The 14,544-nt window shown below is 46.0% G+C and overlaps 1 protein-coding gene and 2 long non-coding RNA genes across 12 annotated transcripts in view; 1 reads left to right on the top strand and 2 right to left on the bottom strand.

The window, feature by feature from the left end:
* MYBPC3 (myosin binding protein C3) overlaps positions 1-14,544 on the bottom strand; it is a 120,153-nt gene that overhangs the window by 74,292 nt on the left and 31,317 nt on the right. For 5 of the 10 annotated variants that reach the window (XM_034769449.1, XM_034769448.1, XM_034769442.1 and 2 more), the window contains 5 exons: positions 13,942-13,944; positions 3,463-3,486; positions 2,583-2,746; positions 1,590-1,722; positions 1,298-1,300 (listed from right to left, as the gene is read on the bottom strand). In XM_034769449.1, coding sequence (XP_034625340.1) covers positions 1,298-1,300; positions 1,590-1,722; positions 2,583-2,746; positions 3,463-3,486; positions 13,942-13,944 — 327 coding nt within the window. The remainder of the gene's footprint in view (positions 1-1,297; positions 1,301-1,589; positions 1,723-2,582; positions 2,747-3,462; positions 3,487-13,941; positions 13,945-14,544) is intronic. The other 5 variants (XM_034769440.1, XM_034769446.1, XM_034769445.1 and 2 more) reach the window with 2 other exon arrangements.
* The window catches only part of LOC117876916, a 53,954-nt gene continuing 40,102 nt past the window's right edge, over positions 693-14,544 (top strand). The window contains exon 1 of the long non-coding RNA XR_004645573.1: positions 693-811. This is a non-coding gene — a long non-coding RNA (uncharacterized LOC117876916). The remainder of the gene's footprint in view (positions 812-14,544) is intronic.
* LOC117876915 lies at positions 8,640-13,216 on the bottom strand. Its single transcript, XR_004645572.1, has 2 exons — positions 12,180-13,216; positions 8,640-11,679 (listed from the first exon to the last, which is right to left on the bottom strand). It is a non-coding gene; the product is annotated as an uncharacterized LOC117876915 (long non-coding RNA).

The raw sequence follows: 14,544 nt of genomic DNA, 5'->3' as shown, positions 1-14,544 counted from the left end.
TGTAAGTCTCACCAAGTCTATCCCTTAGAGCCAGCCACCCTGTTCTGATGCATGTGAGAAGGGAGGGAAGACCTGGGTGAGAGGAGTGGGAAGGACTTTGGCCCAGCCACCCTGTCCTGGCAAAGGGGAGAGGAAGACTGAGAGTTATCCGCTTCTAGAATGCTAGTGAGAGATGGGGGGACACAGAGAAATATTTACACCACCAAGAGATAGTTAAGCAAGGTGTGATGGGGTATACAAACCTCACACTGAGCAGCAAGTGTCAGAGGGGTAGCCGTGTTAGTCTGAATCTGTAAAAAGCAACAGAGGGTCCTGTGGCACCTTTAAGACTAACAGAAGTATTGGGAGCATAAGCTTTCGTGGGTAAGAACCTCACTTCTTCAGATGCAAGTCTGAGCAGCAAGGGGTTAAGGAACTATTCTGAGCTCAGACAGCCCCACCCTGCCACATCTGTAGCAAATAGACCACTTGGAGGAGGAATTAAAAAGCAGGGGAGCAGCTCATGTGGTGGCAGACCAAAGAAGCGAGCACACTGGATACTGGCAGCGCCACAAGAAAAGAGCTCAGGGAAGGCAGAATCTCTTCCCTAAACAACTGCCAACGAGGGAGGGCTTGCTGCAGAGACAGCCTGAGAGGGAAGCACTCCCTCTCATATGAACTCTGGACTTCATTGATCCCCTTTATTTGTGTTTGGACTATCCCAGCAGGGGAAAGCCCTTGGACTGAGCTGGGCCATACCACAGGAGGAGGCCGTTTCTGCCTGAGAGTGAAGAAAGACCTTACTACATCCTGCTGTCTGGAGGTGCCTGTGGTGAGCAGATGACCCTCATGCTGCCTTATCCCAGATGATGGCCTTAAGACACTTGCAGGGAGGTGATAGGAAGTGGCCCAGGGAGGGCTGCCTTAAGAATCCTCAGCTGTCAGATCACTGATAGCCCTCAAAGGGGCCTGGGTTGGAACCTGGTGGAGAGGAAGGGCACTGGTTCCTCTATTAACAACCCTCTTTCCCCCCCAGTGTGTCACTGGGCAGTGCTCCCCAACCAGCCTTGAGCAAGGGCTGTGTTACAAGGATATTGCCCTTCTTGTTAATGGTTGCTAGAATGCCAGCCAGTACAAGTGTTGTTCTCCCATGTAGCCTCACTATAATCCTCATTAGTCCCCACTTATGTCTCAACAGAATTTCAGCACAAAGTCATTTCAGCTGTAGCTGATGTCCATCTAAATAGGTCCCATATCACAAGAAGGACAAGCTCACTGGATACATTCAGAAACAGCAAGATATAATCTGAGGACTTACTTGCTAAGTGGGCAGATGGCCGTGTTCAATTCCATGTGCAGAGAGTGAGCATGGGGAGAGGGAGGAAAAAGAAACAGTGATGAGAACTGCAAACTGAATATCATTTCACATGTTAACCGGCACTGCACCCACAATGACACACCCATAGTCTTCCTCCATCTTTCCCTTTCCCTTCTGATATTCCCCCTTCTTTCTTTATTGTCTCCCCTTCCTGAAGATGGCTTGGTATCTACAATTGTTCAAGGCCGTAACACTCTCCGGGCTGGATTTCCCAGTCTCTTTTCTAAGTTACCTGCCGCTCACTTGGATCTCCTGTCCATTCTTCAGCCATTTCACTTCAGCATCTGGGTTGGCAAGTTCAACCATTAACTTGATCTTCTGTCCTTTGTCCACTTGGTAAGCAGGATCCAGCTTCTGGAGGAATGCTGAGATGAAGAACCGTTACAAAAAGGAGATATTAATAATTTTTCTTTGCCAGGTTTCCTTTCTTTGCAGCCTAATCTAGAGGAAAGGAAGTCAGGAAAGGAAAGGAGGTTTTTATCACCTTTCCTATTGGTTTATCTTCTTAATCCTTGCTCTGTTCTTTCTATATCTGCCATCACCCCCTTCTACCTTTCTTTCTCAAATGCCTTATGCGTCACCCTCCATCCTTTTCTATGATTCTGTGGCCTGATCTAGACTAGGATGACGTTAGCTAACATGCTAATTAGCATGTTCTAAATCTAGTATAGACAAGGCAGTGTGTAATTTAACCAATTTAGCACATGTTGAGTTAGAGCCTAAATTTCTCACTAGGCTTTCCCTTGATAATGTATTAAAGGCAGTGTGCCTTGTCTACACTAGACTTTTAAAATATTAGCTAACATCCCACTTTTAAATCCTAGTCTAAACAAGACCCATTAGATCACATAAGCCATGGTGTCTGGGGTGTAGCTGAGAAGTCCTTGTTTTCTGAGGAAAATAAAATTGACCACTCCTTTTTAAAGGAACCATTGCTGGCTAAGGCACAGAACAGGGTGTTATCATAATACAGGGGGAAATCTAGCAAAATGAGGAAGATATGTAATCTCCAAGAGTCATAGTGAGGTAGTTCAGAAGACCTGGTGAAGGTCTTATCTTTAGGAATAGGCATCTCAAGTATAAAAGACCATAGGAAAAGTTGGAAGAACTAGTTAAATCATGTCCCTCTCCCCCATTCACCTGTATCAACTAATGTTGATATTGGAAACACCCATGACCAATAAGATAAGAACAGATATTTTAGGAAGAAATACAGCTCTCCAACCTGTACTTTTCTTCTCCTCCTTTTTTATGCGTTTGAGGCGTTTCAGCATCCCCCGTAGGTCTGTGATACCGTACTGGAAAGCAATTTTCTCATACTCGGAAGGAGGAGCTCTCCGCAGGATGTCCCAGACATCAACATCAGGTTGTGATTCAGTTTTTGGTTCACTTTTGCCAGGGGGGAGTAGAACATTAGAATGACACACTAGAAAGAACTTCAAAAAAAGCCATAAGCTTGGCAAGCTATGCATTGCTTAAGTGAAGCCATTCCTGCATTAGATGTCAGCAGTCTAACTTTATTATTACAGAAATGCCTAGAGACCCTAAACAAAATCAGGGCCTAAGTATGGTAGATGTTGTACGTATGCATATTAAGAGACAGTTCCTGCCCTGAAGCGCTTATAGTCTATCTAGGCAAGACAAAGTATTATCCCCATTTAAAAAATGGGGAACTGAGGCACAGAAATGAGTTTCCTAAGATCACCCGTGAAATCAGTGGCAGAGCCAGGAAATGAGCCCAGATCTTCTGAGACCCAAGCTTGTGTCTATAAGATAGGGACTCACCTCTTATCTCCCAGGATTCCCTCTCTTTATTAAAGTGAGGCCTGGTTCATCTTTAAAAGTGAAGATCAGTTTTGTGATGGGAAGGGTTGTCTATAATCGGTTCTTAGAATTGAAAGACACTTAGATTGGCAGGTTCTGGCTAGCAAAACACTATTTACAATGAGCCACTCAGTTTATGGATTACCCAAAGAGCTGGTGATTATGGGAGAGTTAACTTGTGGTACAGTAGGACCCAAATGGGAAGCAGGCTGACCAGCTGTGTGAAAAACATTATGCTCTTGTCATAGTATATATTATTTGAAGATTAATTAAAAACTTACCGATTTACTGAGCGCAAGAAGCTGCTGGACTCGAGAGCGATGCAGAGAAGCATTTGGAAAAGCATGCAGCATCCCCATGGGCAGGAAAGAGGGCAACATGTGTTAATACAACAGAGCCATCATCATCTCCACCATTAGCAGAAAAAGCCTGCATTTCAGCAGCAGGGAGATGGATATATTGCACTGAAATATACTCAAGAATAAATGCATTTTCTGAAATCAGCCTCATTCCCAAACTCTGTAGAGTTCCATCTTGCAGTTTATATTGCAGATGTAAATACCACAATTTATTTGTGCTACTGGGAGATAGCCTCGAAGGGCAAAGTGAGGCTATTTACGTCATTATCCTCATTCCAAAAATGGACTTTCTGCCTGACTTCTTTCAACGTATTTCTCACAAAAGACAGGGTATGATGAATTCCTCTGAAGGATGAGGGAGGTATGACAAGACATACAGGCTCCAGAATCCTGGAGGGAAAATCCAGATGTCTTAGAACTCCTTGTAGGTGGAGCTTGTTTCTGATATCACCAGGATCAAGCAGATTCCAGTGCAGCAGAATATACGCATGTAATAAGGCTGTGTTCAGTAATGAATCCCAAACCAATTGCACACAAGCTACGTAGCAGGCAGTGAAGGGAAACTTAGAGGATTCTTTAGTTTTGTTTTCATGTATATGATATACTGTGAATGTCTACAGAGAAGGAACATCTCCCATTAATCTCCGTGAGGAATGTCACTGCATGAAAGGAGTATGGAGGGTTAGTGGGGTTAGTCTTGGCAGCAGATTTAACGAGGTGGTTCTAATATTCCAGAGTTTTTCTTAGGAAGGTGTTTGTACATTATTATAGTGCTGCAATCAAGTATCAGGGTTTCCAGTATCTGTGTCCAGCTTGCACTTCAGTCATTCTGAGCTGAAACTTGGCATGTAAAGTCTTATACTTAGAGAATTATTCTTTAAGGTGGTTTAACATCCTCTACTACTGGGATTGACTGGTTGGCTCTCAGGCCAGTATTCTGTTACAAATACAGGCCACAGTGGAGGTGTTTCCTCATTAGAGCATATCTACATCCTCCAGAAACTCAGCCAGCTCCCTCCCCACTACATATCCCCACTGGTTTTTGCTAGGCAAAATACAATTAAAAATTGTGCCCTGCCAACCAAAAAAACGGACCATTTACCAGATAGTCTAAGAACTTTCAACATACCAAGCACTCTGGGCTTGCTTGCTCTTGATAATGTGAACAAGCAACATTTATAATACTGTCTAAATACGTTTCCTAGTTATAAATGTGAGGTCTGCATTGGAGCAATAATGCTCTGTTGAGGAAACAGTGGCTCAAAAATAAGTATAGAATCTTAGAATGTAAAAAATCCCTTTTAGGTCAAATCTAGTGTTTCTCTGTCAGCTAACGTGTATGCACTGTCCACCTGAAAGTTTAAGGTAGGATTGTTCATACTTTGTCTAGGTTATTTTTAAATGCAAATAAGTCTTCCACTTTGGAGATTGTTCCCCAACCAAATACATCTCACTGTCAAGATGATTTCTCTAATATTCAACTTAAATTTTCCATTGCTCAGTTTCATCCCATTATTTCTAGTTATACTCAGTTGGAGCACCTGAAACAACTCCTCTCCATTCCTGGTGTTTATATCTCTCTATAATTATAGAGAATTATTTTATCCACCTTAGTCATTGTGTAGCCAAGCTATATATATTTATTGTAATATTGCCTCATTCATGTAAACCATATCATCACCTATGGACTGTACTTCATGCCTATGGGAAGTTGGTAGAGGTGCTTTCTTAAATTATAACTCATTTTAAAAATCTTTGGGGCAAAAGCTATTGGCCAAATTTTCTGCTAGCATAACTGGTCAAAACTCCCCTTGAAGTCAATGGCGCTGCACCTATTTACACGAGCAGAAAATTTGGCCAGTTGTCTCCCTCTCTGTTTTGTACCTGGTCATGTAAACTGATGTTGCATAAATAATAACTGAAAGCATTCTCAAAACTACGATACCCACACAAGGAAATAAAGAAACAAATCAACAGAGCCAGACGTGTACCCAGAAGCCTCCTGCTACAAGACAGGCCCAGAAGAGAAACCAACAGAACTCCACTGGCCATCACCTACAGTCCTCAGCTTAAACCTCTCCAACGCATCATCAGTGATCTACAACCCATCCTGGACAATGATCCCTCACTTTCACAGACCTTGGGAGGCAGGCCAGTCCTCGCCCACAGACAACCTGCCAACCTTAAGCATATTCTCACCAGCAACCACGCACCGCACCATAACAACTCTAACTCAGGAACCAACCCATGCAACAAACCTCGATGCCAACTCTGCCCACATATCTACACCAGCAACACCATCACAGGACCTAACCAGATCAGCTACAACATCACCGGCTCATTCACCTGCACGTCCACCAATGTTATATATGCCATCATATGCCAGCAATGCCCCTCTGCTATGTACATTGGCCAAACTGGACAGTCACTACGCAAGAGGATAAATGGACACAAGTCAGATATCAGGAATGGCAATATACAAAAACCTGTAGGAGAACACTTCAACCTCCCTGGCCACACAATAGCAGATGTAAAGGTAGCCATCTTACAGCAAAAAAACTTCAGGACCAGACTCCAAAGAGAAACTGCTGAGCTCCAGTTCATTTGCAAATTTGACACCATCAGATCAGGATTAAACAAAGACTGTGAATGGCTATCCAACTACAGAAACAGTTTCTCCTCCCTTGGTGTTCACACCTCAACTGCTAGCAGAACACCTCACCCTCCCTGATTGAACTAACCTCGTTATCTCCACACTGATATATACCTGCCTCTGGAGATTTCCATTACTTGCATCTGAAGAAGTGAGGTTCTTACCCACGAAAGCTTATGCTCCCAGTACTTCTGTTAGTCTCAAAGGTGCCACAGGACCCTCTGTTGCTTTTTACAGATTCAGACTAACACGGCTACCCCTCTGATACAAGTATTTTCTAGCTTTCCAGAGCATGGACTGGCTTGTAAATTGCCACTACATAATAAAAAAGATATTTTACAGCCAAGAATCACCATTTAAATAGTGTAGAATTGAGCACTTAGAAGCAGGAAATTACTGTTCATGACCTTTCAAAATTCATGTCTGTCTCCTCCAGTAAGTTCCCGGCTTCATGTTTCCCCATTTCTAATGCTCCCTGTCACCACTTTAACTTTATTAAAACATTCTCTTAGTTCCAGTGAGGATTTGGAGTATTCACAGAACTAGACTGACCTCTCCCACCCAGCTGGAGTAACACCCTCCCAGGCTAAGCATTTCAGGGAGGGGAGTGCTCTTAATGGGGGGAGGGATAGCTCAGTGTTTTGAGCATTGGCCTGCTAAACCCAGGGTTGTGAGTTCAGTCCTTGAGGGGGCCACTTGGGGATCTGGGGCAAAGTCAGTACTTGGTCCTACTAGTGAAGGCAGGGGGCTGGACTCAATGACCTTTCAAGGTCCCTTCCAGTTCTAGGAGATGGGATATCTCCATTAATTATTTATATTATTTAATTTGGTGACTTTGGGCTCCTTAGGTTTCTCCTTCCCTAAAGTCATTCTCCCTGATGTTGAGGGTCTTAGCTGCAGGGATCACTTCATAGGTTGACTGGGCACTTGAGGACATTAAGATGAAGCTCAGTGAACCTGTTGTAAACAGTACAGGCAGCTGATATTTTTTTTAAGCGTGTGAGGATATTAAAAATAGTTTTGTATATCCCAGAGATGGTTCCTTCCTATCCTGTTACCCTGGATTGCTTGGACCCTGTCAGCTGTCATCTCTTTCAAGGTCTCTTCACTATCCTGTTTAATAGTACTGTGAAAACTGTTCCCTTCCCCTTCCCCATGACCTCTCTGTGGCCTATGGCACCTGTGTGTCAACACCAGCTAATTAAATTAGTGGCCAGAAAATACAACTCCTGCACAATATTAAATGAAGTTTTCTCCATGACAGTGAACATGTGCACCATCTGGGCAGAGTAGCACTTGATGATGGGTAAGGTGGAACAAAAGTAGAAGGTGATGGCAGAGGTGTCATTCCTGCATTCTGCCTCTCTGCAGCACTTGAGAGTTCAACATGTTTGTTTCTCCGGTTGTGTTTTCAAAGGAGCACATATTCACCCCATAAAGAGGCTTGCTGCCTTTCAGGAATCATTAATGCGATGTAAAAATGCAGTGATAGTTAAAAGCATCATTTCCTGAGTCATGGTTTTTAGTTTAATATTAATGATAACTAACTCACCCAAAGGGTCAAATATCATGAGATTATTGCTGGATATTACTGGAGATTATTCTCAATTAAAAAAAAAATTGTCTACTTGCTGATCACTAAAATTAACCATGAAAGCAGAAGGAAGACTCCATTAGAGGTGTTCTTAACTCCTGCACTTCCCTCTTCTCCCAGCTTTAGGGAATAGTACAGAGCAATGTTTCTCAACTTTCCAGACTGGCAAACCTCATTTGAAGTAAAAATGCTTATGACCCCCTTCATTTATTCTAAAATAAGAGTTAAAAATCCATACAACCAGTGGCATATTAATGATTTTGCCACCCCTAGGCCCTGAAATAATTGCTGCCCCCCCCCCCCCAACGCCACTCTCTCCCCACCCCCATTCTAACTCCTGCCCCAACTCCGCCCCCTCCCTGCCCCTATTGGATCCCTTCCCCAAATCCCCACCCCAGTCCCGCCTCTTCCGCCAGCGTGCCGCATTCCCCCTCCTCCTCCCTCCCTCCCTCCCTGCCCCGCGAAACAGCTGTTTTGCGGCGCAAGCGCCGGGAGGGAGGGGGGAGAAGCAGGACGCAGCGGCGCGCTCACGGAGCAGGTGGAGGCGAGCTGCTACTACACTAGGGGGGCGGGGTCGACCTTAGATACTCAACTTCAGCTACGCAAATAGCGTAGCTGAAGTCGGCGTATCTTAGGTCGACTTACCTGGCTGTGAGGACGACAACGAGTCGACCGCTGCCGCTCCCCTGTCGACTCCACTTCCGCTTCTCATGAGCTGGAGTTCCGGAGTTGACGGGAGCACGTTTGGGCATCAATTTATCGCGTCTAGACGAGATGCAATAAATCGATTCCCCAATAGATCAGCGGGTAGTGAAGACCTGCCCATAAATTTGCCGCCCCTGCAAATTTGTCGGCCTAGGCCTAGGCCTTGTCAGCCTAGGCGATAATACGCTGCTGCATACAACTGCTATCAAAACTACTGCATCTGACCTCACAAACTCTGAAGGCTTTGGCCACTCTGAAGTTACTCTGCAATTTTTATTGTCTTTGCTTTAGAATTGTAATATTTTTAGTGTCTTGCTCCCCCCCATGATTGCTTTATCTGACCCCTCTGGAGGTCATCATGACCCACCAGTTGAGAAACAACTGGTATAGAGCTCATGGCTCTGGATAGTTCAATTGCTGTAGTTCCAGCCTCTCCAAACAGGCTCCACCTATGTAGGAGTGCTGTCTATGATGGCATTATGAGGGCAGAGTCCCTATCTAGTTAGCACAGTAGTATGTGGTATATCTGAAAATAAATGAGGCCCATGAGGCAGAAATTTAAAGACCTCAAGTTCAATCCTGTATTAACAAGAGTTTTGCTACTTGCTTTCTACTGGATCTTAATCTACATAAACACAGTTCCATTCTATTATAAATGGAGCCAAAACACGTGAGCAGAGACTGAGGCTAGAATCAAGAACAGAGAGTGGGCTAAATAGTGCATTGAGGAAAACTTGAAAGAATTAACTACGTATAACTTGGCAAAAAAAAGCAACTCAGGCACACCTGTCAATAATAATTTGAAGATTTTAAATATTGAGGGAGAGAAATAATGCGTGGTGATCCTAAGGAATATATCTAGTAGCAATGACCTGAAGATGAGCAAAGGAAACTTTAGTTGTAAAGCAAGGGAACATTTTATAATAGTGAGATCTACCAGACTGTGAAATAATTTCCTATGGAAAGTGGTGGAAGCTCCATCACTTGGAATGTTTAAGAGTGTACTGAACAAAACATTGGAATATATATTCTTCTTTGAGTGCTTGTTAATGTCCATTCCAATCAAGTGTGTGTGTGCCGCATGCATGTCAGCCGAAAGATTTTTCCCTTAGCAGTGTCCGTAGGGTTGGCCTGGGCGCCCCCTGGAGTCGCGCCTTCATGGCACCCAATATAGGACCCTGCTGACCCCCCCCCCCCCAGTTCCTTCCACCTAGCTGTCACCAGCAGTAAGAACAACTGTCGTTCTTGCTTTGCAAGCGCTTTTGGTAGCGTCCTCTTCAGTCTTCATTGTTAAATAGTTTGTTGTTGTAGTTATTGTGATTCTTGGGGGTTCCCCCCTACCCCCAACAACATTTTCCCCGGTTCTGGGGTATGCCCTGGTCCCCAGGGTTCAAACTCTGCAAGGACTATGGCAAATTTATGCTCAAGAGTGACCTACACTCTTCTTGTCTACGGTACCTTGGGGAGAGCCGCCAAAAGGACAAGTGCAGGATCTGAAAGGGTTTTTGCTCTAGAACCCTTAAAGACTGGGATCAAAGACTTAAGAGCCCGCTAATGGAAGCGGCACTCCGGCCGCATTCCGACCCCAGGTCCGCAGAACCCATCCCGAGCCCTTCCTCGACAGTCCGCAGTGCTCCGACGCCAATGGTGTGTGAGCCAGTGCTGAGCAAGGACCCTAAAGTCTCACAGAGCCCCCACAGTTCCTCCCATAAAAAGCCCTCTTCGTTGTGGCACTGTTCTCAGTCCCTGGTGTGTCAAAAGAAGAAAAGGCTGGATAGGGGTCGCTCTCCCCCCTTAAAGACAAAGGGACCTGCAGCATCGAAGAGCATCTTGAGCCAGGCCACCTTGTCTCTCCAGCCCTCCAGGGTCTCGTTGACTCCTGCCACATCTGGGGTTCAGTTGAGTCCAAACCCTCAACAGTCCCCAGACCGCCAAGGTTATGACCTCCAGCTCCCCTTGACACTGGAGGCATTCGAGGCAGCCAAGGACCTTATACGCCTCACAGCGCCGTCCTCCCCGCAGAGGAGAGACAAGTTGCCGGTGACTGCGCGGCCCCAGTTTCAGTCAAGGGGCAAACCAGCAGTGATGGCCCACTGATCCCCATCCCCAGCATACCTCTCCCTGGCATGGCCCACCCGCGCAGGGGAGCCGCACCGGTACCCAACCTCTCGGCACTGCTCTCTGGAGACTTTGGAGTTGGATTTCTATCGCTCCGATAGGACCAGGAGCAGGAGGTCCAGATTCCACCATGACCACCAGCCCTACTCGGCACTGTGGCCTCCACAGTGGCAGCCTTACACTCAGGGTCTCCAAAAGGGCCACTGCATTGATCACCAGAGCCAGGGACAGGACCACGGCCGAAGGTCCAGGTCGGTGTTAGTGTCTTTGGTATCCTTCATCCCCCCCGCAGGCACCGCCAACAGAAGCGCCACCAACACCGTGGTTGTCCACTACAGCTCCAGCACTGACCCTCCCATCAGTGGCACCACTTGCAGCTACAGCATCGGTACCACCGGCGTTGAGGATATCGGCACTGCTGGAGCCAACAACTTCGGCACCGCCTGCCTTGGCACAAGTATTTCCAACCCCAGGAGCCTAGGCATCACAAGCTTCGGAATACCACATGCCGCAAGACCCATGGGGCGCTGAAGGGAGTGAGCAGGGCCCGGTTCCAGGCCTCTCCTTCTCATCCTCCCCAGATGAAGCTGTGGCTAGGGACGTCAACGGCCCCAGCTCTGGAGGATAACAGGGTACTCCAGCAGCTCTTACGTCGCGCTGCCCAGAACCTGGGTATACAGTTGGAGGAAGTCATGGAGAAATCCAACCCTGTCATCGACACGCCGCACCCTCCTGTCCCTCTCGTATCGCCTGGCCCTTAATAAGGATGATTACAGAGACAACAAAAACTCTATGGCAGGCCCCTGCCTCTCTGGCCTCTACAGCCAACAGGAAAGAGAGGCAGTACCTTGCCCATTCTAAGAGATATAAACATTTATACACCTACTGAACCCCCGACTCCCTGGTCGTTGATGTCACCAATCAGCGAGAGTGCCAGGGCTACCAGGGACCCTCCCCTAAGAACAGGGAGGCAAAGAGACTTGACCTTTTTGGCTTGAAGGTTTATTCCACTGGGGGACTACAGCTCCACACTGCAAATCAACAGACCATCGTGAGCAGATGAGGTAGACTGTAAAGAAATAAGAAGTGATGGAATGGATAAGACAGTCTGTCTGGGCAAAAATTACGTTGGGGAAGAAAGCTACTAGAGCAGGGGTCGGCAACCTTTCAGAAGTGGTGTGCCGAGTATTCATTTATTCACTCTAATTTAAGGTTTCGCGTGCCGGTAATACATTTTAACATTTTTAGAAGGTCTCTTTCTATAAGTCTATATTATATAACTAAACTATTGTATGTAAAGTAAACAAGGTTTTCAAAATGTTTAAGAAGCGTCATTTAAAATTAAATTAAAATGCTGATCTTATGCCACCAGCCTGCTCAGCTCGCTGCCAGCCTGGGGTTCTGTTCACCTAGGCCGGCAGAGGGCTGATCAGGGCCTGTGGCCGGGACCACAGGCTGGGGTGGGGGGTGCAGGGAGGGGGTGGTTCAGAGATCAGGGCTGGGGGCTGTCCTGATTAAGTCAGGCAAGTTCTCCTTGGCAGTAGAAAGCCCTCCACAAGGGCGACATACCTTGCCAAGTGAAAGAGATTCTCCATCCGCTCGTAGCAGCACCATCAGTCTCTGATGCTCGCCTCAGTGCCATTTATACTGGACTACCTCCTCCATCTTAAGCAACAGGCACTGTCCATGTCATTGATAAGGGTTCACTTGGCCGCCATCTCCGCCTTCCATCTGGGCACAGACGGCTACTCAGTCTTTGCGAACCTGATGGTCAGCTGTTTCCTTAAGTCTCAACAGACTATACCCGTAAGTACAACGGCCTATCCCAGCTTGGAACCTTAATCTAGTCCTTTCCAGACTTATGGGTCCACCATTTGAGCCACTGGCGACATGCTCCCTGCTTTATCTCTCATACAAGGTGGTGTTTCTGGTGGCGATAACCTAAGCTAGGAGAGTGTTGGAGCTCAGGGCCCTTACATCAGAGCTCCCTTACATTGTATTCCATAAGGATAAGGTTCAGCTCAGACCTCATGCAGCTTTTTTCCCTAAGGTTGTTTCACATCAACCAGGACATCTTCCTTCCAGTATTCTGTCCTAAGCTACATTCCAGCAGCAGGTAGCAGAGGCTTCACTCATTGGATGTCTGCAGGGTGCTAGCCTTCTATATTGAGAGAACGAAGCTGTTCCAAAAGTCCATCCAGTTATTCGTGGCGATGGCCAATAGAATGAAAGGCCTCCCTGTCTCATCGCATTGTATCTTGTCGTGGATCGTGTCATGCATTAGGGAGTGTTACAGCTTGGCGAAGGTGCCCGCTCCACCAATCACTGCACACTCCACCAGAGCTCAGGCCTTCTCAGCAGCATTCCTGGCACAGGTCCCCACACAGGAAATCTGCAGGGCAGCAACATGGTCCTCCATACACACTTTCACCACCACTATGCGATCACTCAACAGGCCAGAGACGACACGGCCTTCAGAAGAGCTGTGCTCCAATCAGTTGATGGCTCCAACCCCACCTCCTGAACTTTGACTTGTGAGTCACCTGATTGGAATGGACATGAACAAGCACTTGAAGAAGAAAAAAACGGTTACTCACCTTCTCGTAACTGTTGTTCTTCGAGATGTGGTGTTCATGTCCATTCCAATACCCACCCTCCTACCCCTCTGTCGGCGCAGCTGGCAAGAAGGAACTGTGGAGATGGGGGGGGTCGGCAGGGCCCTATATTGGGTGCCATGAAGACGCAACTCCAGGGGGCGCCCAGGCCAACTCTATGGACACTACTAAGAGAAAAATCTTCTGGCTGGCATGCACACGGTGCACACACCTGATTGAAATGGACATGAACAACATATCTTGAAGAACAACAATTACAAGAAGGTGAGTAACCATTTTTTGTGGGGAACAATCCTGCACTGACTTCTAAATTAGGTGAATGGACTAGTTGTGATCAAAGAAGTCTTTTCCATCTCTGATTTCTGTGCAAATGGGTTAGGAATATAGAACTGAAGTCTTGGACTATTAAGAGAATCTGGAAACTGAAGCCTAATTTAAAAGTGCCTTTAAAAGAAAGGAGTGGTTGAAACATAAAAGTGTAGGAGAGGAAATGAATTGAATCTCCCCCCTCATTACTTCCAACTGCACTAATTGTTTAAAAGCATTTCTGGATTGGAAATCAGTAGGTGATACCCTCCTCCAAGTTGTCGAGGTTTAGTGAATTTGCCATGCTCCACATGTGAAAGAAGGGGCATCTCATGCATTATTCAAACCACATGAACCTTTTATTCAGTCTGTCTCATGCATTTTATAATGAGATGAAATAGAAATCTTACTCTCTGTCTTAGACAACAGAATCCGAAGCAGTGTGTTCAGATTGAGATGGCAGGATAAAAGAGTGAAGCACAGGTAGGCAGATCAGAGGAAGGCAGTGAGGGATGAGAAAGGGAGGCGATGTCATAAAATAAAATGGGGGCGGGGGAGAGAGAATGGAAGCCAGGAAGAAGAATCAGAATGGAAAAAGTCACAATTGTTTATTATAAACAGATTTTTGATTTCCCCAACTCTCCAATCCCAGTGACAACTCAGGAATAGAAAGCTCCAGTCAAACAGTACATCCCAAAGGCAGCTGTTCCAGTCCTTACATTTTTCCAGCAGAAGGTGCTGTAGAAAGCTTACAGCTACTCCAGTTCCAGTCTCTACATCTGTATTTTCACAAATAAAAAAGGTGGTTTTTTTTTACAAATTATCTATCTAAAGATGTAAAAGACACCTTTTTTTACTGGTGAAGACGCAGTCTAGAGATGCAGTAAGTAATGGTGAAGTATTGCTGTCTGTGGAGAGTTCACAAATCTACCAGTCCCGGTTTCTCCATACTAGATGAACTTTAGGGTATGCTAAGGGAATTATGAATTGGGGGAACTTTAACCTGCTTTAAG

This window comes from Trachemys scripta, chromosome 4 (assembly GCF_013100865.1).
Source record: "Trachemys scripta elegans isolate TJP31775 chromosome 4, CAS_Tse_1.0, whole genome shotgun sequence".
NCBI lineage: Eukaryota > Metazoa > Chordata > Testudines > Emydidae > Trachemys > Trachemys scripta.
Note: the sequence above shows the minus strand (reverse complement) of the source record. Positions and strands in the feature narration are given on the sequence as shown.